General features: G+C 43.4%; 1 protein-coding gene across 1 annotated transcript in view; it reads left to right on the plus strand.

Moving 5' to 3' along the window:
* Positions 1-17,996, plus strand: part of LOC117225487 (uncharacterized) — a 47,006-nt gene extending 29,010 nt beyond the window's left edge. Inside the window, exons 4-5 of the mRNA XM_033479080.2 lie at positions 3,656-3,813; positions 11,702-17,996. Of these exons, the coding sequence (XP_033334971.1) occupies positions 3,656-3,813; positions 11,702-12,250 (707 nt within the window). The 3' untranslated portion in view covers positions 12,251-17,996. The remainder of the gene's footprint in view (positions 1-3,655; positions 3,814-11,701) is intronic.
* The last annotated feature ends 7,314 nt before the right edge of the window (positions 17,997-25,310 follow it).

Below are 25,310 nucleotides of genomic sequence, written 5' to 3' on the forward strand. Positions count from 1 at the left end.
AACGAATTTTTAGGTAGCACAGAAATATTTTACCGATGGAAATAATATAATAATATAATATCATAATATATATTGATATTATATCATTATTAGATTGCAGATTATTGTGCACAAATTTTCTGCAAGTTACTGGAATCAAATAAAAACATTCTGTCTAATAATTTAACGATAGAACTGCCAAACAAATAAAGATAACTGGTTTAGAATCCTTTCCTTTACAGTTTCAGATATTATAAAAATATTGTTAGGAGAAATTTTTAGATGAACTTCTTTATTCAAGATTTTTTATTCAAGATCTTTATAAAATTAATTTACAAAAATTAATTTCGTTCCCTTCACGTAAAATATAAAACCGTTTTAATTTTATAGAATGTTTTAATACTTTGTGAAACACATTTTCAAGATACGTTAATTTACCTACGAACATTCTACTTTCTTGCTCTCTTTGATAAAAAAGTACTTTATGTTTGTCCGTAAATTGAACGAATCTTGAAAATTAATGAATCGAAGATTCGATTCAAAATCCGAAGTATGAATTTTGCGATGAATAATAATAAATACGTTAAGGATAAACGTTCCTCTAGAATAAAACGATTTTCTATTTGACATAAAGGGAAGGGACTTAATCCGAGGGTTATTTTTGAGGCTTAATTACTGAGTCGATCAGAAACGTGTCGCGTCGAATTAGTCGATCCCGCCCGTCGATTTCAATCCGTCTGGCCTTATCTCGAATTTGCCGTAAAGAATTTCCCCGCGGAATCACGGGTAACAGATGTTCGATGAATCGACGTTCCTCCTTGCGTACACACGCTGCTCGCTCTCTCTCTTTCTCTTTTGCTCTCTTCCCCCGTCAGTTTACACAGATTTGTTTGACGTTCCGGCCTCTCCATTGTCTTCATTGTTGCCCGCCTCATACTGGATTACGTAATTTTGAATTTCTCCGCGGCGCGGCGCACAGCGAGTCAAAGAAAAACGGGAGAGGGTTGGAACAATCGCGCGAAATTATGATCGTGAATGGCCGATAACTGGAGGGTGGGTCGAGCGGCGGGGGCGCGAAAGGGACGGCGACAGGCGAATATTCGATGCATGAAATTTCCATTTGGCTGTCACATGGGAACAAATAGTTGGCGCGAAATCGATGCCGCGACCAGAATACCCCGATTCCGACGAATGTATCAAGATTCGCGGCGAATTCCATTTAGTCCGGCCGGACTTTTCGCTTTTCCGAGTTCTTTTCTCCCGCGTTAACGCGATACACGCCGCACAGAATTATTCAAATTCCCGCGTGCAGCCGGAAATACGATTTTTCTGCTCATTTTCGTTCGACCGTGCGCGGTGAAACAATTGCCATTTTCTGGCGAAAACTAAACGAAGGATTCTCGTTGTTCGAGGCTTCATTGGTTTGATCAGGCGGTTGACGTTTAAAGCTTTCGCTTCGTAAAGCGTGATGAATGGAGAACGGATGTTTATGCATTTACAACGTGTACGAAGTTTTAAAATGCAAGAGAACAGCATTTTTACTTTCGTTTTGCACTGACTAATTTGTTAATTGACAACGGAAATTTTTCTTTCACTTTAAATATTGTACAATGACTTATAAAAATGAGAATTTCCATAATGATGAAATAGGAGCATCGCAAAACTTTCTGGTATCGTTCATTTTCACATATTTACAATATTTATTTTTGTACATAAAAAATAGACTTCTCATTTTCGTAGGTCATCTTACAAAAATTCGAATTAAAGAGAAGTTTCCTTCGTCAACTAAAAGCTTACTCGTGGTAAAGAGAAAATAAAAATGTCAATTATACGTTCCTTGTCAATTTATACGTTCTGTTGTATTTTAAACATCTGCACTTACATGAGCGTTTAAATTAATTTATGCTATATTCCTACTTAAAAGTAAAATGAAAATATAAATTAAATTCTTACTTAAAAGAACGAAACACCATTCACAAACTATTGAACAAATTATTGCCAAAAACAGAATCGCGAAAGTACAACATCAGCCATCTTCACCGTTAAAAACCCAAATGCGAATCCTATAATCTCTCGATTATTATCGTCACCGTGGAAATCCCGGAGCCAGAAACGTATATTAAAATGTTTCTTCGTTTCTTAATTTCATTAATTTCGCCGCGCGTCGCTGGGAATGCACGGTTACAAAATCGCGACTAATACGCGCGTGAATTCCTCGTTGCCGATCATAAATCTCGCCGCCAATCATCCCCGGCCTTCTTCTTCGTTCAAGGACCGCGGCGCGGAGGCATCAAGCGACGTTTCTTCGTCACCGTAGAGATTCAACGTCGCTCCGACAATGGGGCCTTCGTTGCTATAGGTATTCTTTCGCCGCGTTTCCGTCGTTCGACGACGATGATCGATAAGCCGGCGCTCTTACACGTCGTGGTACACGCCGGCGGCCCCCCGATATTAATCTCGACGAAAATGCACGCTTGTTCGGTTAATCATTGGCATTGTCGGTCCTCGAGAGCCTGGGATCGAAGACGAAGGAACGCTCGCCCGGATCGCGCTCGATTAGGTTATTGTCGGCGCGCCGTGCGTTTCGGGAAAACGGGACGCTTTTGTCTCCTGTCTGTTCCATGATCCTGATCCCGATCTCGATTATTCCGTTTCACGATCTGCCAATCGGATAACCCCGGCGCGAGCTGTATTCGAGAAAATACGCTCTTCTTTCGACGTCAACTTCGGTCTTTATAACGATGTTTGACATTTATGTCGTGTATATTTACGCGCGTTAGCTATGCTCGGCATGTCTATTGTGCGTTTCGCGATTGTCCGATGTATTCTACTGTATTGTCTTCTTACAACGAAGTGGCCATTTTGTGTCTTCAGATGGATTTACGACGGGAGGTTACATTCCGATTTACAACTGCTACCGGTGTCCGTTTATGGTACCATTTTTACGCTCTTGTTAATAAAATGAATACGAAACTATATCAGATACAAAACCATGGTTTTACGTTATTTTTAACTTAATAATTGTTAGAAGAGACGCTTTCTACTGAATTATATCTGTTAAAATTAGCTTAAACAATTTTTATTTCGCGTATAGATCGATCTGGTCCGGAGCTCTTGTTCTAGGAGTAATTACTATAACGACCAGACTTTATGTAAATTTAAAATGTTTTCCAATAATTGCGAACAATAGGAACCAAACGGAAATGGCGTCCTTTTTTAAATAGTTTCAATAAGATGAAAGCAACCCTTGGACACCCTTAAATCTTTTTAACACTAAACGAATCAAATTCTAAAAGTAACTGACATGTATGTATCGTCTTATAAAAATTACAAGATTGAGCTTATTTAAATCTTTCACGATTTTAACAACAGTGCGTGTAAATTCGTGCATAAAGAAATATGTTCAATAATTTCCAACGGAAGCGAAATGTATTCATAATTTCGATAATTATGAGACGAAAAATATGAAACCGGTCATTTGATCGGCGCTGGTGCGTTTCGCGTTAACCTTTCAATTATTTGAACTTCCGTGCACTCGGTTTTATCGCGAGCGCATAAAATCCGCAGTCTAACGATGAGAAACGATTATCTCGCGCGAGCGAATGATACGCGAAAATTGAGGATCGCGCGATTAACTGATAAAATTGTCTGACGGATTCGATACGTTCTGTTACAGGGATGGCCGGCAGCATGGGACAAGCTGGAATGGGCTCGTACTACGGTCCTGCCGCAGCTTATGGTTCACTATCGGCGGCAAGCATGGCTGCGGCGGCGGCAGCGGCTGCCCAGCAGTCTGCGGCGGCGATGTCCGCGGGCCTTGCGGCACCTGCTCAGGTGAGTCGACCTCTCTTGTAAATAAATACCACTTGCGAGTCTCCGTTTCGTGTTTGCCCAAGTACCGAGCCCCACTTGTGGATTTAGTACGGTCCACTTGCAGTAGTACCTCGATCGTTGCACATAAACTGCTCCGGGAGCGCGTTCATCATGGTCCACAGAATTGCAAGGTTCACAAAATCTCACGTTTGCAACGTGTTCACGATTTATGCGCTTCATGTCATTTCGAACGTTAGATGGTCGCGTATTATTTATCACCGACAAAATATTCGTTTGCTAAAATATTTCCAAATTCATGGATGAAATTCGTCCTACATTTCGTAGCCGCTGCTAAGAATTTGTATACAACGTTTCATTAAAATAACGAATAATTATGATTTATGTACAATGATTTGTTAAAATAACGAATTACAAGAATTTCTATACAATTTTTTGTTAAAATAATGAATTATAATGATTTCTATACAATATTTTGTTAAAATAACGAATTACAAGAATTTATATGCAATATTTTGCTAAAATAATGAATTATAATGATTTCTATACAATATTTTGTTAAAATAACGAATTACAAGAATGTATATGCAATGTTTGGCTAAAATAATGAATTATAATGATTTCTACACAATAATTTGTTAAAATAACGAATAATAATGATTTCTATACAATGATTTGTTAAAACAACGAATTATGATGATTTCTATGCAATGATTTGTAAAAAGATAACGAATTACAAGAAGTTCTACACAAAAATCGCGAATCTGTGACGTTCGATAAAACATCAATGGAACCCAAAACAAATCGAATCGAATGAAGCAATGAAACAGAAATAAATGTGCAAGGATGTGCAATTCAGAGACGATCATGCAATACCATTTAAATTCTCCATAATCGCGCAGACTTATGAACCGGTTCTCCGTGGACTACGAACATTTGTACGCTTCCACGTGAAAAATCAGTTCCGTTAAACAGTAATTTCTCTAGAATCGCCACGATTTGTCAAGTGCATCAAAATGCACACGATTGCGCGGTGTCGACACGGTCACGCTACGATTTCCGATCGCGAGAGTGAAACGAATCGTGACAAGAGTTTCCGCAAGACCCGCCGCGATGGACTGTTGTTCCTCTTCTTGAACAAATGCCGGGTGCACCATAGGCGAACGCCCGGCGGCCGGGCCCCGTGGCGGTTTAGAAGATTGCGACAAAGCGGACGGAGTTGCGGGGAATTTTAATTGCGCATTGTTACAGGAAACGCCTGTTTTCGTTTATCCCGCGGCCGAATTCAGCGCACGTTGCGTTCTCGGCGTTGGCACGCTCGTTTGAACGGTCCGAGGCGTGCGGGAAATTAGGAAACCCGGCGTTTCCTTCAGTTCGAAGCGTTTCTAACGGCGGTGCTGAGACGTTCTTATCGCCGACTAGCTTTCGAAGTCAAAATTATCCCGTTGGTCGCTATAAGACTCTACAAATGTTAAATGATTTTATTGCAGAGACAAAAAGTCGCGCAAATCGCAAAATATATTGTATATTGCAGTCAGAATGTTGTAGAAAGGACGAGAAATCGTACAATGCAATCAGAAAGCTGTACGAATCACGAAACGATTGTATAGTGCAGTCGGAAAGTTATTCAAATCACAGAACAATTGTATAGTACAGTCAGAAAGTTGTTCAAATGTCGATAAATTATACAGCACAAACAGAAAGTCGAACTAACTTCAGAAAACTGTGTAGCGAAATCAAGAAGTTGCAAAAACGTCAGAAGATCTTGTGGTGAAATCGGAAAGTCGTACAGATCGTGAAAAAATTAGACAATGCGATCAGATGATTCTACAAATGTCAAGAGAATGATTGAGCACGGGGCGGTCATTAAAGAGTCTATCAACGAGCTTCCGGTAGCTAGCGTGTCAAGATGAACAATTTCATGAACAATTACACGATCGAACGACCAAGGAGGCATTAGTCTCACGTGGAGTGATTCTATAGAGAAGACAAAACAATGATTCCTCGGACGACAATGCACGATTCAATCAGGGAACAACACGGTCGATCCACCGCGGTGTATAGAGGGGCGAAAGGAGGGGGGAGGGGATCGGCGATCACGATTTGTCAGACACGAAAAATGCGTAAGACACGCTCGTATGGGGAGCAGCGTTATCGAGATGCAGGCGAAAAGAGCCACCCACGCGGTTATTTCTTCGTTGTCCCTATTCAGCGGAATTTGACGTCGGAGGAGCCGATCGGGAATCTCGAGATTTATATTCGCTCTTCGGCCCCTTTCGACGGTGTCGTGGAATTTTTCATCGGAAAACGAAATACCGTCGATCGGAAGATCTCTTTTATGTAAAGTTGTACGCTGTGAGGGTATACATACTTTCAAAGAATTCTGCATTTATCGAAAAACGGAGATTAGACTTTCTGTGATCTTAAATCGATGAATCGATGTTTGGACATCGTCTGGAATATTAGTACATATTTTTCTTTTTCTTTCTTTTGTTATTGTTTATGACATCGAGATATGATGTAGTTTTTCAAGGGAAATATTTTGGATGTTTTTTAAATTACCAATGTTAGTGCGTTCGAAACAAGTAATCGTTGTAAACTGTTCACCTGAAAGTTAAATTCATTGAATCTCCACACGTTCAATGTAAGTTGGGCTTTATTTTTGTTATTGTAAAAGTGGGCGTTTAGTCGTGTACATGAATTAATTAAATTATGTTAGAAGTAGCAGCACGTAGAGCAGAGTTTCTAGATACTAATAATTAGTAATCACTATAACTATTGATATTAACAATTATAATAACTAATTATGATAGTACTAGCTATTTATTGGTAACTTACTAGCTGCCATTGAGTTATATTAAACTAAAAAATCCTTGTTTACGAAATATCAAACAAGATCGTACATTCCCCCGCGTACCATTTAATAAAATAATCTGTTTCACATTTATTACTTTAATACCATCAAAATTATAAAATCTGTATCGTAGAAAATTGCGAAGTCTATATTTTAATCCACGTACACGTATTACAATCAAAACTGTGATATAAGTTTCAATAAATTGAGTCTTGTCATCGTTACGAGTTTATATTCAGTCAGGTTTAGGTAGGTTTATAATGTTAAAATTGTTTCTGCACATTGAACTACTCGCATTTCCGATTCTGGCTGGAATAATGTGTTAGAGATTCGCAACGCGAAGTCAAGTCCGGAAGATCGAGAAAAGAGATGAACGAAAAGCAATGCTGGATCTCGGCTCGCCTCCAAAACAGCGACCGGCCCGAACAAAAAGCCGAAAGAAGCTCTCTCCAGCGGCGTTACATCACGAAATCGCGGTCGGTCGCCAAGCGAAAAGATAGCCAGCCGGGCGAAATTGCTCGTCGATCGGATGTCGATCGAGTCTCCTCCGGTCTCGAAACAGAGTCCGCCGTGGCTAGATCGTCCGAATGGAGCCGAGGTGAAGCGAGCAAGAGAGAAAGAGAGATAAAGATATAGATAGAGAGATAGGCAGATAGATAGAGGGGGAGAGAGGGGAGAGAGAGAGAGAGAGAGAAAGAGAGCAGCGATAGAAAGAGGAAAAAAGAGAGAATGAAAGAGGGAGATAGATCGCTGATGAGAAGCAGCAGGAGCAGCGAGAGAGGATATAGGAAGAGGAGAAAGAAGAGGAGAACGATGCGGAGGACGAGCGTAGGTACGTTTCATTCGTTGTCGCAACAAAGGGGCCCCCGGGTGGCTTCGCAAACAGAAACCGGAGACCGTGGTCTGTGTATGAATTTCCGCAGCTGGGTACGGGAGACAAACAGATAGCTAGTTATTTCTGCATTCAACGGCTGAATGGCCGACGCGTCTGGAACGACGCACCGACGCGATACAGCAGACTATTATTGGCGAACCGGCGAGCACGAGCGAAGAATTCCAACATGCGCTGCCTGTGCGCCTGTTATCGTCCCTTGGACGGAACGGCGGCGTCATCGCCGTCACCGGACACACCGTCATCGGCGTCATTGCCCATCGAGGGCGACCGTCTTCCGATCGGCCATCGTTCCTTCCATGCCTTTTCCGTCCGCGAGCCGAAATTATCCGCGCCGCCGGCGGAGAAAAGCTTTCTAGCATCGGAAATGTTGAAATGTGCTTTCTCATTCAAATGAAGCATCGTAATAATTTCACTGCGGATTTTTATGCAAAATAAACACTGCGTTGATTAGAAGATAGAAAAGCTACATTTCTTTCTTTTTCGAATTACGTTATCGAGTTCGAAATAGTAGAACGGTATTGCCAAATTCTTTAAACGCTTTTATTGTTCTGTATTTGATCTGCTTAATTTTGTCAGAAATACGTAAAATCGGCAGTATGGTAATAATTAACAGCTGTCGTCGAGAGCAAACATTGCATCCGCCAAGAAGATCCTGCTTAATGAAATTCTGTGTGATCAAGGATGCGCAAAAAAATCTTGATTATGTTCAAAAGGAGTAGCTGCACTTTGAAACAGTAGATCGGAAGAATTACAAAATACTGATCTACTGAAATGATTAAAACGGGATAGAAGTTCCTAAGATCCTCAGCCTGATCATAACGTAAACGTCACGATACAATGATCAGAATCCTAAACGAACTGGAAGTAAGAGTTATTAAAGATAAAAAAATGAAGCTCGAGGAGCTAACAAGAAAATCTTGAGAACGATAATGAACTGTGTGCACTATGTGCACTAATGTTGGAAGCTTGAACAAGCTGAAAACTACAAGAAGCACCGAAGATCGAAGGTAATAGAACAACCACTAAATTACCGGGGAAGAGAATGCTCCGAGAAGAACGACATATTTAAAATAGAGGATAAGAATCTTCGAAAGAAGAAGAGCATAAATCGTGCGCGGTCAGAACGGCACAATGAGGCGATTACAAAAGAGGATCCACGGGATGCACATAAATTCGAAGACGAAAAATTCGCGCTTCAATCGACTCCGACCTCCATCGACATTGGCCCAGGTCGATCCATATGGGCGCAATGTGGGTGAAATATCGGCGACCCCGGTGGTGCAACAATGGCCCCCACGGTTGACTTTCTCGGTCTAGTCGACTTTTCTGGCCCCGGGAGCGGAGAGAAGGGCCATTTGGAAAATAAAGTGTGTTAGCAAAAGACATTCCATTCTCCGACCAGTCTTTCTCTCTCTCTTTCTCTCTCTCTCTCTTTCTCTTTCTCTCTTCGTCTCTCCGAGTTGCTGGTGCGGTGCCTCTCCTTTCTGCACGTCGTCCCTTCGTTCTCTGACGACACATGGCAGCGAGGAGAATAGACGCTTTTGTGAATGAAAACAGAAGAGAAACGTTTCGACGTTATTGTACGGCTGAATTGTGACATCGTGATGGCGGAGGATAATTAAGTCTTGCCGGGCAAGGTCTGGAGTGTCCGGACTCTAAACGAGAGCTAGAGAAACTGTGCAGCGGGACTCTCGAATGTTTCCTGGCCATTTCATAGCTTCTGTCTTATGAAATTAAATGTACACTGACACGCTCGACTGTCTGAAACGCTCGGCCATCTCGCTATTACGACTTCCATTTCCATTATTATATCTGTTCACGTTCGTAGAAGAGACACGTCGTAATTGCAATTTTTATTTTCTACTTCAATCCAGTGGTGCCTCATTACTTATACCAACTTCTAATCGATTTCTTTCTCGCGGAGAACTTTACCTTATTACGAATCCGTCGCGATGACGTACAAAATATAATTAAAGGATGAAAAGTATGACTGATGGATTGATCAAAGACATAGATCCTATTTTAGAATCGCTGGTCCGTAGATTTCACGCAACAAAGTTTCTTACAATGGATGATTTCCTCAGTCGGGAAATTCAGAAATTATTTTGTAAGCAATATTTATTAGGCAATATTTTGCTTTCTTGCGTAAATTCACTTTAAAGAGTGGAAATCAACCCTCAAATATTCGACGTACTTCTTATTTTATTGCTGTAATTTGCAAACTGTACAAAATAAGAAAAGAAGTTGATTCTTTTTAAATGCGCGACTCCGAGCCCGTGTTTAAAAAAAAAAGGAATTTGTTTATAATTCTCAACGATAGGTGGATCTTTCACGAGTAAAAGTAAAAAAAGTACATTTCGATACGATTCATAGTTTACGAGATAAAAATCCCTAAGTACAGCCTATTTACGCAGAAATTGGTAAAAATCGTAAACTTCGGAGTCCTGTATCTTTTAAACAAATAAGATATTAGTAAAATGATGACTTAAACTCCCCATAATATCACCTGTAGCACATCATATTTAAGTTTGAACTGTGTGGCTTGGAATGACTCTTCTGACCCCGCTGACTTGTCAATTGTTTAAGCAATGAACAATGGAACCGTACAATTCGCTTCTAATATTTATTTCTGCGAACTGAATCGAGGAAAGTCCATAAATTCCATTATCGAAGACCCAAGTGATTCGCGCGACAGCGAAGACGCCTCGCGCCTACAAAATGGCCACCGGCTCGGAGGCAACCGCCGGTTTTTCACGCGTCTCGGGGCGATTAGGCGGCGATCATGATTCCATAAATCGGTGAAACGGCTCGCCGAGTGTTCCCATGATGGCACAAAGCGTCGGGGAATGCGGGGAACACTTAATTTCCGGATCCATCCGTGGCCGGGGCCTCGAGGGCCCGATATTCGCGAGGAGGATTTTGAGGCGAGAGGAACCGAGCGGTAATCAATTGGACGTAGCAGGGAGGTGAGACGAGCGAGGCAGCTAAGACTGGATGTAAATCATCCGGACAAAGCCGCTTAACGATCCGACAAAGGGTCCCGCTCTCGGTCCTCGTCCACGAATTATAGAATCGGGAATACGCGCTGCTCACGGGACCTCTCTCGCCTTTTTAAGTATCCTCGCGGGTTTCACGCGCCGGAACCTTCCACCTCCTTCTCCACCCCTCCTTCTCCTTCCAGCTCAGCCGCCGCCTCATCCTCGAAACCGACGGCTCGTGGCCACCGCGCCGTTACGAAATTTATAGCCATTGGCAGCTTTGTCCTCCGCCATAGAACAAATCTCCGCGCCTCGGATCCGCCGATTTCGCGATTTAAGAGCCCGCACCGAGTCGAATCCGCCACGATCGCTTCTTCCCGCACGCCTGAAATACCTCCTGACCTCCACCCACGCGCGATTTTATACCTCTTGCTCCCTGGATTTATTAAAATTGATCGGTGACACGGGATCCATTAGCTACGCGCTAGGTCCTCTTCCACGGCAGAATGCCGAGGAATGCTGGCGGGGATCACCTTTGGTGCCGGACCCATGGATCGCTTCGTTTTGTTGTTCCCTGGTTTGGAAACTGGCGAACGCTTTCGGGAATTTCGAGGACGATTTCGCTGTCGCTTGACGCATTATTAAAAGAAACATCCCGAATAAATGTCTCACGTCCTCGAAACGTTCGCGATCATTTTGACGAGGTTCTCGAATCAACACCCTGAAAACTGGCATTGCAGGTGATGCTTGACAAATTCGACGACTAGACGTCCGATACGACGAGAACAATATGCAACATTTAGTTATAAAAGTATTTAAATAGAAATGCAAACGTAAGCAAAGACGACGTGCCTTCTATTCATCAATTTCTCCAAACATGTTTTTGAAAATACTTCGCGCATACTCGTTAGGCTTTCCCTTGCTCCAAATGTGACAGTAATTTATTTCGTTTAATTGCCGAGAATTGGTTAATGGACGATTTAAATACGCTGGGTCAAACCGACCCGGTAGCCGCACTGCGAGGCTAATATTATTTCCCAGCTGTTTCAAATTGCACCTAATCGTTTTCTTTACAATAGCGTAAAATCCACCGATCCTCCGATTTACCTGACCCCGACCAAACTCGGGCCCGCTAACGAACCCAAATTTTGCTTAACGTTGCAGGTGGTCAGTTCGATGGACGCGATGAAGTACTCGATGGAGGCGGACAAGTATCGCGCGGCGTACATGCCACCCAGCACCCTGGCAATGAGCATGTACTCGGACCCGAAGTACCTGGACTCGAGTCCGAAGTCGTACCTGGACCGCAGCTACCTGGACTCGGCGAAGGCGTACTTCGAGCAGTCGAAGTTGTACATGGACCAGAAGCCCTCGATCACGGATTACAATCGGCCGAGCTACGAGCACAACAAGCTCTACGAGGAGTCGAGCCCCGGCAGCGTGGTGGGCGGCGGTGGTTCGACGAGGTCGCCCGCGGCGGAGTCGCCGGACATGAGCAAGCAGCACGAGAGAACCGAGCAAGGCTCGTCCAGCGCCAGCTCCACGTCGACGTCTTCGGCAGCGAGTCCTGGAGCAAGCCTGCCGGCCTATTACCCGGGGCCCGTTCAGAGCAGCGGCCTGCTGGGACCACAGATGAGCCAGTACAGCGGCTACCAAACCGCTCCAACACCGGGGAACGAGTCGTTCCGACGACCTCTCACTGTCATCTTCTGACCCGATAGAACGTAGCTCTGATCCTACTTCGAGGAGCAGTTTCCCTAGAGAGCCGGTCCGCGGGACTGGTCCGGAGGTGTTCGGAGGCGAAGCTGTGAAATGTGATTACTGTCGGATCGAGGGCCCGCGCGGTTGGAATGCGTCGGCTCGGTGACGCCCGGTGACGCGGCACGGCACTGGGTGCCCTAAGCGCGAAGCTACCGATGCGGAAAGTCGACCTGGACGTGTGGGCTTCGGAGGGTCTTGTCGGGCTGCTGATACACGACCGCGGAGAATGTCACAGTTCTCTACGGGCACCGCTCGAGGAATCGGCTTTCAAGGGAGGTTGCGCCCGCGCGACGTCCGTCGCCGCAAACCCCGCGAGAAACCCTCCTCTTGCCGTCGTCGGAGGCTTTTCCTAAGCCCCGTGGTGGTCCAATCCGAGCCCCCCAGGCGCCGAAACGCAAGTAAGTTAGCGATGCTTCTCTGTGTCAACGGTCAGGAACCGAGCCGACAGAGTCGGGAAACGGCGGACACCGGAGGTGGCTCCCGGACCAGCGAAGAGGACCCAGTCTCACTCGGCCCGCGAGGCGAATCCAGGGCCGCCAACGGTTGCGCATCGCGTTGACAGCAACAACGAAATCGAATCGCTCCGTTCTAACCAACCGTAGGCGCGGAGCAAGACGCAACGATTATTTATCAAGCGTACGGCGGGCGACGAAAGTATTCGAACGGCTTTTAAAGCGGAATAACTTGTTTGGAACTGGACTTGAACGACTCGATTTTTTTTTCTTTTTTTTTGATAAGGGTTAACGCGGTTAACGCAAAGTCAAGTTACAACCGTTAAAGGATCTTGAAAATGGGTTGCTCATGCTTGTTCGAAAGTGTAAAAAATCGGGACAGGAACTGTGATTCTTGCGATCTTTGATTATTTACGGTTCGCATCAAGATTAACCGATTTCGACGAAATTTTCAGCACGCGCATAAGTTGCCTCTGTCGTCTAAAACGAAAATTCGAGTCGTTTGGTCCAGTTCTAAAAAAAGTTACTGCGTTTTGAAATGCGTTCGAATACTTGCTCTCGTTACCCACTGTAGATCTCGCCGCCGCAGACGAGGCGATGCAGAGAAATTGTACATAATCCCTGTGTAAATAGTGTAGCAAGGATTATCGTCGCGCGCAACGCTCGGAAACCGTTCGCCTTCTGTCGCCAACCGCGTTACCTCTCGTTCTGGAAACATTACAGCACTGGGATTTTCGTTCCTTGGAGATCGAACGATTTATGCGGACCGAGTCAGATCCATTTTTTTTTCTTTTTAACTGTGATCAATTAATTGTAACTTGTAACAGAAATTTTTACGATTTTCGGTTTCTCCAATTTGAATACACGCTTCAATTCGTTTCTCTTCCCTCCTTTCCGCTCCCATTGTCCCCCTCTTGTGCAATCCCTATTACAATCAAATCTCTCCTCGAAAGAGGAGAGTAGTTTAAGCGCTTTTGACATAACCGTGACAGAATATTCTGGACATAACTTTGACGCAACAAAATTTCGTCTAGTGCCGAAATTATATTAATATTCGGAGTAACCTTTTCCTTAGCTACGAAGCCATCTCGCGTTTATGTTCGGTTAAATTAAAATATCACTTACGTACTTTGTTGATCTTCACTGTACTCCTTGCTTCAAAATTTCATATGTTACACACGAGGTGTCGTACACACTAGAAAATTGAAACGGCCGTCACGATTAAATTACTTATTATTTTAGGTCCGAAAAATTAGTAAATATTCTTCAGACGTTCTAAAGTAAAGGTGAACAGCGTTTTCCTTAAAAATATCACTGTTACGTAATAAAAAAAAATCCGGAAAGTTCTCACTTCGTGATTTGTTCAATACTTCGAACGCGGCTCGAGTCCGTCCCGACCATCTGTCAAAGCCTCGTACTGCGGGCTCTCGAACTTCGTGCCGTCACCTCTCATTGGTCAGTGTTTTTCGTTAATAACTCGTAAACAAAGCCGCAGATTGCATTTTCGCAAAGGAAAAAGTTACTTCAAATAACCTCAGCTACTCCTCATTTTCGGCTGTTAAAATAATTCTGGAACACCCTGTATAGAGATGAAGAAGTTTATGTACAGAACATATCATTCTCGGCTCGGACTCTACCTGGAGTCGGTCTGTATAAATCAACCATAAGTCGTTTCTTTCTGTCGGTTAGTTTGCTCAGCTGTAACGCCACGTGGTCTTGAAACACTCTAATCAAGGATTAGGTGACGAGACTGGACACGGCTTAGAGGTCTTCTGGTTTGACCATCGGAATATTTAATACTTTCAGACATGTGAGGAAAATTTTATTTATAAAAATTCATTATCCTGGGAGTTATGTCAATGATCGGTTCTTTATGGATTTGGAGTCTTCGAAGGACGTCCTTTTGGAGATCATTGCTATATTTTTCTTTCAGGTACTGTCGTAACCGTGTTTCGAAACTCTCTTATCAGAAAATTTTCATAGCAATGTTTAGTAACATCATTCTCTACTTGAATCTGCTTCTGTTGAATCATCATTTCGAGGGAAAGGATACTTGAAAATAATTGCGTGAAATATTTAATTTGACGTTTGAACTGTCAACATACGAATTAAATTTTGACTAGTCTCTGTAAATAATCATCAAAGAATATTATTTTGCACAAACGTCGTTGAAGTTGTTCAGAAATCTTTGCAAAAATAGTTATTATTACTTATTGCTAATTATATTGTATTATCTAAAAAACAGAAATAGCGCGTGCTTTGGAAAGTCCAACACCGTAAAGTACCGTCACAACCGTCGCAACGGGGTTCTTTTTGACAGCTGCTACGTTTACACATAAATTTCTGCCGTATCGCAAGAACATTGTAAATAGTTCAGATGGTCGAACGAAACGATGACAATTCGTCAGTTACGTTGCAACGGAACGAATCGAGAGAAAAAGAAACGACAGGATCCGCGACAGGTGCTTCGACGGTGTGTAGAGCTCGCAGGACGAGATCCGTCGCGCGGCCGGAAACCGGAAGGAGAACGCGTTTGCCGCGTGTGCGTTCGTATCGTAATCGGTGTACATAGACGGCCCGGAATCGTTGACGAAATTCTATCGCGTCCCACGAGTTTCTCGGTTTATCGGCGATCGATCGCGATCGTCCGGCAACTGGCCTAGACTAGAGATCGTGGTTTTGAACGTGCATAAACCCTCGAACGGCGGACCATTTTCGCGATTGACGCCATATCGACGATATTTATAACAATTCTGTGCTTTATTCAGCAATACTTCGAAACATATTTTTGAAGATATTTCTGGCAGATTTGTTAGCCTTTTTTGTGTTGTTCCTAATGTAACAGCATAACATTTATTTCATTTAGTTGCCAAAAGTTGACTAATCCAGCGATTTATGTATCATTCCGAGTCAAAATTGGCCCAGCGACCGCCTCGTGAGGATTTTAAAGTCTACGTGTACACGCGCACCTCGTATACACGTATGTACTTCGGTACGCGTCATAGTAAGGACACGTGTCACGCGTAATTTATTTTCTCGCGGTTCGAATTCGTTTTCCAATATGTATAGCACACATTGTACACGTGTAACTAAATACACGTGAAATAGTGCACGCGCATTTAAATACACGCGAAATACAAATAATACTAATAATAATGATAATGATTCACGGTTACACGTGTTCTCAATACGACACGTACACTGATCTATGTGTACACGAAGTTCACCCGCGCGTGAAATAATAAAATAATCTCATGCGTGAAATAAAAATCTCTAGTCTAGACCCTGTCCCCTAGATACGATGTTGTGCGTGTTACGAGCGGGGCTTGGAAACCGAAAAGCCGAACCGTTGCGAAATCCAACGGGAAAAAAACCGAAATCGTGAAAAGTAACAGTTGAAAAATTTCAATTCCGCGTCAGCGACGAAATTCTTCTGGACTGCGAATCCTACGAATTTGTGACAAATTGCGTGAGTCAGATGTGAAACAATGCTGTTATTTTTAACTTTGTTGAAATTTTTTGGAGGCAAGAAATCCAGTTACACTGATTTCTCCCTAATTCGCGCTCTGATTGCGCACGAAAATGGACAATTTGGGAAGAGAAGATACGAATATTCGAGCCTCGCGTCTGGTTTTTCTAGTTGTTGACAATTTAACTATAAAAACGAGCCGCAAGGCTCATGTAATCGTATCTTCTCTTCTCAAATCGTTCATTTTGGTGCGCAATTTGAGCGCGAATTAGGGAGAAATTATTCTACATCGAAATCCAGATATTTGCAATCGATGCGAAAGATTTCGCACGAGCACCGAAATTTAATAACATAAACTTAACATGATCTTGACATAACCTTGCATCTCGTTTTTATAGTTGTTGACAATTTAATTGTAAAAACGAGCCGCAAAGTTCATGTAATCGTATCTTCTCCTCCCAAATTGTTCATTTTGGTGCTCAATCTGAGCGCGAATTAGGGAGAAATTATTCTACATCGAAATCCAGATATTTGCAATCGATGCGAAAGATTTCGCACGAGCACCGAAATTTAATAACATAAACTTAACATGACCTTGACATAACCTTGCATCTCGTTTTTATAGTTGTTGACAATTTAATTGTAAAAACGAGCCGCAAAGTTCATGTAATCGTATCTTCTCCTCCCAAATTGTTCATTTTGGTGCTCAATCTGAGCGCGAATTAGGGAGAAATTATTCTACATCGAAATCCAGATATTTGCAATCGATGCGACAGATTTCGCACGAGCACCGAAATTTAATAACATAAACTTAACATGACCTTGACATAACCTTGCATCTCGTTTTTATAGTTGTTGACAATTTAATTGTAAAAACGAGCCGCAAGGCCACGTAATCGTATCTTCTCCTCCCAAATTGTTCATTTTGGTGCTCGATCTGAGCGCGAATTAGGGAGAAATTATTCTACATCGAAATCCAGATATTTGCAATCGATGCGAAAGATTTCGCACGAGCACCGAAATTTGCTATCCAAGAGCCAAAATCGTTGTTACGACAGTTTCCGAGCCCCGTTTACGAGCGAGAGGTCGACGAGTCTCCCGTCTCGACTTCGCTTATTTATTATCAAGCTTCCTTTGTTCTCGTTTTCCGTGTTGACTATTGAGTTTCTGCGGGCACGTAAGCCCGAAATCCGGGACAAGCTTTTGCGAACCGGTGAATCGCCGAATGGTTCTCGCCGAGACGATCTGTATCGAAAATCAGCAAGGATCATCCGGACGCCCTGTGTCGCCAGGAAACGCGTTTGTAAAATATCGTTTTTCCCCTATCTGTCCCCTGGTCCCAGACTCCTCGCGCGTTATTTTCTATGTCGGGGCACCTAGTGCTACCGCCTGTCGGTCGACCTCCGTTGTTTCGTTTTTCCTTTTTGAGTTTTCTGGTTGGTGTCGTTCGGTGTCGAACGACTTCGTGAGAAAGTGACGGAGAGAGAGCTTTTATAGATGTTTCGTGAGTATGTAAGAAGGACGTTAGAGAGGGAGAAACAGATGGAAGAATGAGAGAGAGAGAGAGAGAGAGAGAATCTTTTCGATGCTCCGAAAACGTTCACGCCCACCCCCTACCGTTGTACGACGTGTAACCTTTGTATTTGTATCGTTACGATAAATCTTACACAGTGTACCGACTATTCGAGTATTACAATTTAAAGCGGCAGACGTAACCTATAAATATTGTACTGTAAGTGAGAAAGCAAAAATAAACGTTAAGTATTATCCTTCGAAAGTGGTACCGTCATCGTGTAATCGCTCCCCGATCCTTCAATCATTCTCGAATCGAGCGACTTTCACTTCTACCAGTTCCTATATTTCAATTTCTGCCTGGATCTATTCAACTCTACCTTCAGACACGCTGAATTTATTGACAGATGCTTAAGCAGTTGATTACTTAATCAGTTAATCACTTAATCAGTTAATCACTTAATCAATTAATTACTTAATTCGGAAACCTCGACAATATATAAAATACATTGGAAGCGAGTCAGTGGACTTGTTTGTAGAAATTTTTCTTTGGAGGCATTGAAATATAACATTGAAAAATAAATTAGAAGAAACATGAATTAGAATGGTTTTATAAAAATCGTGGACTGCTCAATGGTGCACATCATTTTTCAACTTGAAAGGTAGAAAAAGTAGGAACCTCTGAAATATCATTTTCTAGGTTAGTTCAATTTTTTTAATTTACAATCCAGCTTTAGAAGACTCTACGTAGATTTATAAAAATTTTGATTTGACAAATAGACTGGGAAAGCATAATCTACGAAAAACCTCCATCACTATACAGAATTATTATGAACCATCGTAAATAAATTTACAAGGGAGTAATAACTTAAATAGTATAATATAATATATAATAATAATAATTAATATATTATAATAGTAATTAATATATTATAATATATTAACTTAAATATTATAATCAAACGTAGAGGACATCGGACGAAGTCGACTTTAAATTTAAAAAATTTCCCATTGCGTTGGCAACAACAATTTCTGCTTGGGACTTGATCAACAATTCATCAACATTTCAAGACAATATCACAGAAGTTCCACTTTCAAAAAGACCGTCCTGGGACATTTCTCGACGGCGACAAAATGTATCAGGTTCTGAGAAGAAAAACATCGAGTCTAGCTCCGGATCCACCGGACCGCGAACAATAGTCCGAGGAACCGAAATCCAAGATCGACAGGGGCCCAGAAATCCCCGGAAACAAAGAGATCGCGTCCCACTGCCCGGTCGAGTTAACTGTGCGCACAATATCTATCGAAATCTGACACGCGGTCGAAGCGCGAAGGTGAAAAAGTGGCAGGAAAGGTCTCGCCGGGTTTGCGACTCATTGTAGGATCCCGAAAAGCGACAGCTGCGATCGCGGCTGGCGTATCGTGATCCCTGGATCCATTCATTCGTTCGCACCTCGGCGACACCTTCCTCTGATCTTGTCTTCCTTCACGGTTTCGCCGATCGTGAAAGGGACCGGTGCGTGCCGATGTGAGAAAGTTCTCGAATCAGCCTCGTTTCCGTGAAACGTTTTCTAAGAGGTCCGCCTTCGAGAATTAAAAAGCTTCGAGAATCTCAACGCTTTTCCTATCGGTAGCTAATTAATAGTTCTCAATTATTCTGCTATATAAAAAGGAATGTTAAAATTCTTTTTCTGTATAATAATTCCATAGAAAATTATTAGGCAGCTTAGTACGGGAGGGGGGACATTTATTGGTGCACGATTGAAATAGTTAATGCCAATAGACAATTTATTAAGTAGTCGTGACAATTAGACTGCGGATTTTCGTACGAGATAAAAATTATCTACGCAGATCGCCGGTCACAGGAGTCAAGCACAATATATTTTCTTCTCTAATACTGTTAATAAGTTCAAATTAATAGATCAACGTTCTTCGTTTCTTTTCACCTTTTCACCGTTTTAAATTACACCGTTCACTCGGCCGATTACAAAAACGTATTTAAATAACCGAGGTTCCACTGTGTCCGAAAAAGTCTTCAAAAGATTGTCCCCGATACAGCACAGTCATCTAGAAAACGAACGAACAACTTGGTCATCGAATTTCATTCCGAAACCACAGAGCCGCAGAAGTGGTGCGAACGCTCCCGGGTTCATCTTCCATGCCGCGTCTCCGGACTTGCGAAATCCTTACATAAGCACCCGGAATCCGTGGCCGGTGTCAGCGCTGTCACCTTAATCAACGGGCCGTCAAAGGGCCGGGAGTGATTGGTCCGCAGTGTCGAAAGCTGGCCATTGGCAGAGCCCAAGGTCTCTCTGCGTGGCATAAAAGAAAAGGTAACGAGCAGTTAGACGGCTTGGCAGGGGTCTGTCGGCGGGCAGCGGCGGCAGCAGCAGCAGCAGCTCGTTTGTTTGCCGCTGGTAACTGGATAAAAAAGCGCAGCGGCCACGGTAGCACGGCCTCCTCCGCCCAGCAATAATGAGGCGGCGCTCGTGAGAACGGTGATTACCGACTTATGCACGCCTCTTGCCGCGACAAACTGACAATTTTCACCATCATTATCCACTCGAGGGCCTGCGCCATTGTTTCTGATCTCTGGAGAGCCATTATGTTGTCGAGACGCCGCGCCGCGCCTCGCCGCCCGTACACGCGTTCACGCTTAGCGACACGCTCCCCTGCAGCCTGTGCTCTCTCCTCGGGCCCTCTCCTCGGCTTCTATTTAGGTTCTCCTGGACCCGGAGGAGGCAAGGACAAGCACGGGCAAGCCGAGACGCTGGCTACCTTCTCATTAAATCCATTATACCGAGTGAGCAGCGATGAACTCGAGCCGAACGCCCGTCAACCGCGGACCTTTCCTCTCCACCGGTTAGACAGATCGTTTAGGTGGAATCTAAATCATCCTCCTTCCCCGTCCTTCGACCACAGCCGGGCCTTCCCGAGGACGTTCAACCCCGATGCACCGTTCCCGGTAACCACTCACGACTTCATTAGTACCTGTTGACTTTGGAATGCTCCGCTTAGAGGACTCGACGCGCTCTCCAGCCTCCTTCTCTTCGTCCTCCTTCTCTTCGTCCTCCTTCTCTTCGTCCTCCTTCTCTTCATCCTCCTCGTCTTCCTTCTCTTCTTTCTTCTCTTCGATCTCCTCGTTCTCCATCTCTTCGTCGTCCTCCTCCTCCTCCTTCTCCTTCTCCTCCGGCTGGCCAGATTCGGATTCGGTTTTTTGTGGGTTTCCTGATTCCCAGCCCGGGAAGAAGCCGGGGGCCCGTGAAGAGCTGATAGGGATTTGATCGTGGGGATCACGGTCGCCTTTTGTTGCCGATGGGGTTTTAAGTGGTCCATGTAAAGGTCCTGTTACCACGGCACCGACCCGACCGATGAAGAGGTTCCGCCGAGAGGATACGCTCCGCGGGAGGCGGAGTGATTTAAGATGGCGTTGAATGCCCCGGTTTCAGGTGAAACCTGTGCGCCTCTTTCTCGCTGCGATTTTAATCCCGGTTTCCTGTCCGCTGCCGCACCGACGGCTGAAATATGCTGATCCGTTTCTATATCGCGTTCACTGTTTTCGGAATAACGAAACACCATTTTTGGTTCCATCGGATCTGGTCGCTACCGATGCCGTTCGACCTTGTAGCTTCGGCGCGAATTCTCGCACTTCAAGTGGAAGTGATTTTGGGACTGAAGTGATTTTAGAGGCGAAGTCGATTTATTATCGAGGATGTAGAAGCGTATAGTATTGTTTGTTAGTTCTAGTAAACTGCTATCTATTAAAAAAAATTACTCGCACACTTGGATGACGAGAAATCCCAAAAAGAAAATGCAGATAGTCGTGTCAATTTAATTTAAAAACGAATGTTTCGCTGATGTTTTATTCTTAGTTAGCGTATACGATGTTATAAACTCGAAGAATGAAACTTTCACTGAAGGATGAAATAGTAATAAATTATTGTATTTTGTTTATTATACAATAACGAAATCTAACGTGTGTTATTCGATGAATATAAAGTTAACTACGCTCCGAAAACAAACCAAAGGCACAACAATTGATCGCCCAACAGTAACCGGCTCCGTCACCCTACTCACTTTTGCCATGAACGCATAAAATCTCCAGAGTCTACTAATCAGAAATTCGCGACGTGCATCGAAAAGCGATACGACTTACAATATACAGTAATTTCTCCCTAATTCGCGCTCAGATTTCGCACAAAAATGGATAACTTGTGAAGAGGAGATACGATTATTCGAGCCTTGCAGCTCATTTAAAAGTAGTTACCGTTCGTCAACAACTATAAAAACGAATAATCCTATCTTCTCCTCTTCCCGCATTGTCCATTTTTGTGGGCAATCTGAGCGCGAATTAACGAGAAACTACCGTAATCGAATAAACAACTACGATTCTAAGAGATTCGAAGCGGTTTCCATGGAATTCCGCGAACGAGCATAGCTACCGGTTCTAATCTACTTTCGATCCAGCTGAAAAAAGGTATTCTCCACGGAGCATCGAAAGAATTCGAGCCACTTTCCCAGGTGATCGAGGCGTGTTACAACATCCGATAAGACATCCGTGACGAAGGCCGGCTCGGGGCCCGAACGGAGAGACAAAGTCTGGCCGAGAGGATTGCGTCAACGTCATCATCATCATCATCATCATCATCGTCGTCGTCGTCCGTGGAACAGGTTCCCGGGAGCCAGTTCTTCGGACCGTTCACTTTTCATCTCGTTAGAAATCGCCGCAAATCGGCCGGTGATTGTCTAGAATTCGGCTACCGGTGCTCGACGTGAACGACGGACAATTTAATTACTAATTATACGTGCCGTCAGTCCCGCGACGAACCGGAGGATCGAAGCTGCCCGACAGCATCTGACCCTCCTCGCCTCCCTCCTCCTCTACCCCCCCCCCGGCACCACCGCCCACCCTCGTCAACTGTTTGCCGTTCAAAAGACGCTGCGGACGGTTTTCTCATTAAATTCATTATAGAACGACGAGCAACGGGTTGAACGAGTGGCTTTCGCCAGTTATATACCTTAAAATCACTTAACCGGAATGTAAATCAGTCGCGGTAGCTCGTCCACCACCTCGCGGCTTCATTAGCGTGGATCCGCCATTGGCATTTCGAGCCTCCGCGCCGCGGAACCATCCACTTCCGGTCGACGGTTTCCCCGGACGTTTTTCCTGGGCCGTTCCCCGGATTAAACTTGAAACCGCCGTGAAGGATTAATTACTTTCGACATAGCGGAGCATCAATGCGGGACCAAAATCGCGGGAACCACGTCTCGCCCTCGAGAGTCATCGACAAGAGTTATGATAATCGCGTTAGGTTACTCGCTGGTTACCTATGCGAATTACCGGATGCGAAGATGCGGCAATTAACCGCGTTTATTGGAGTACAAGCTTTAAATATCGAGGCTGGATCGCGCGCGACGGCAATCATGGTTCTTCGCCGAACATTCTGGTTCCTCCTGAAAAATTGCTCAGTTTTCTTTTTCTGCTTGTCGTGTACCCTTCGACATGTGGCTCGCGGTTAGCCGAACGACTCTCGAGAGTGTTCCAAATACTTGCGGCTGATTTCGGTAATTTTTTCCGTTCGGCTTGCCGGTTCGATCGACAGCTGCTGTTCGCTTCAACAAATTCTGACGTACGCGGGAATGATTTTATTGGCGCACTCTTGCCGGTATATTTTAATATCTTCGGAGGAGGAAGTATAATTTTCATCACGGAACTTGTTTCTTTTTACATTTATACGTCTCTTTACGCAAAATAAAAATTGTCGGCGGTAATTAGGAGAAACGCGAAATTGGGAGAAAATGTCTTCCCTCCTTTAATCATTTTCATTCGCTGGAAATAACGTATAACAACGTCCTTGAACTCTTCTACTGTCTACACAGCTTTTCGTAGATTTTTGTTAGAAATGCATAAAATCCGCAGTCTGGTTACAGTTTATAATAAAAATGAATAATAAATTACTTCTTCATAATCATTAAAGGCATTTTAATTTTGCTCTGTCAATGTTGTTGACTTCTATCAAATTTCATTCCATTAACCAACGTTCCGCCGATTTTTATCAAATCTCCAGAAGCTGAAGCGACTTTGCCGAATATTTTTCTCTGGATTTAGTGCACTAATATTTAATCCTGAAACGAACGGAACGCATCGCAAGTTTGTTCACGCAACGCGATAAATAATTCGAATAGCTCGATTCGATTTTCCAACGACAACCACCTCCGGCGATGCTTAATCACGCGCCCCTGTTCACTCGAACGCGTTTTACACGCGCGGCCTCGACACGAGCCGCGAACGGTATAATTAATCGTTGATCATTGTTCAGGGGAGGCTGCCGGGGACCTCGGCGTTGGTTCAACCCAGATTGAACCCTGCACTCGAGGAATCGACTCCATCGGCCCTCTTCCTTCTGCCGTCTTTTTTCCTGATTTCTTTCAGCGACCCGAGGCTGCCACGCACCGGAAGGAATTACATCGACGGCATTATAGTTAGGAGGGTCGCGGTAAATAGGTTGGAGTAGGTCGGGTTCTCGCGGATATTTTTGCCGTACGATTCAAATGGAATTCTTCAATTCCTCGCCAGAAACTGGATATCGTTTTCGCGAAATTCTTCCGCGAATCTGCAATGTTTGTTATTTATTTATTTATGATAAATTATGCATTTACGACAAATCATGAGCAGATCGGACGCGATTCTATGTGAAATCGTGCTTCTTACGTGGATCTACTATGTTTGCATGAATTACACGTATACGAACTTATTTATGGTAAATTATGCATTTATGACAAATCATAATCACATTCAATGTGACTTTAAGTGCAACTTAAATTCTATAAATGATATGTAAATATATTTGTGAGAAATTATGCTTTCTTGATCAATGCTACATTTATGACAAATTATGCAATTATGGCAAATTGAGCATTTGTGCAGCTGTAACTTAAATAAAAGGGTTGAAAGACATTCGTTCAGAACGTCAATGTAATATTTTTCGCTTATTGAAGTTCATACAGAAAGGCCATGGTTTGAAAAATCGGTGCAAATAATTTTAATTTTACTTTGATCGAGGATCTCGAACTCGCGATTTATGGCAACGGTTCTCGCCACGCGCGTGACAATGCGGGTCAAGGAAGAACCGTGAAAAATGGCGCCAATCGCTCGCGAATTTCGAACCTCAGTGTGGTCCGGAACTTCTTCTTCAACTTCATCTTATTTCGGTGCTCGACAACAAAACGCGTAACATCGCGATTTCCGCAGTTTACAGAATTGTGCGCAAAAAGAAACGCAAAAACCGGCCGTAGGAATTTGTTTCTGACCGATTACCTAATGAAATGTTTCCACGCCCGTTCTAATTCGCAAAGGTGAATTAAATGTACAAATTAGAACCTCTCCGATGCAATTATTTCTAAACGGATCACAATTTTTCTATTTTTTTCTTTTCTTTTTTGAGGTATTTGCTCGTGACTAGACTGCGGATTTTATGCATTTATGGTAAAATCGGGTAGGTACGGTGAAGGTATTATTTTTAGTCTATTAAAATGATTAAAGGAAGAATGAACTTGTTACTTGATTTTTATTCCTAGC

This window comes from Megalopta genalis, chromosome 2, assembly GCF_051020955.1.
Source record: "Megalopta genalis isolate 19385.01 chromosome 2, iyMegGena1_principal, whole genome shotgun sequence".
NCBI classification, from domain to species: Eukaryota; Metazoa; Arthropoda; class Insecta; order Hymenoptera; family Halictidae; genus Megalopta; species Megalopta genalis.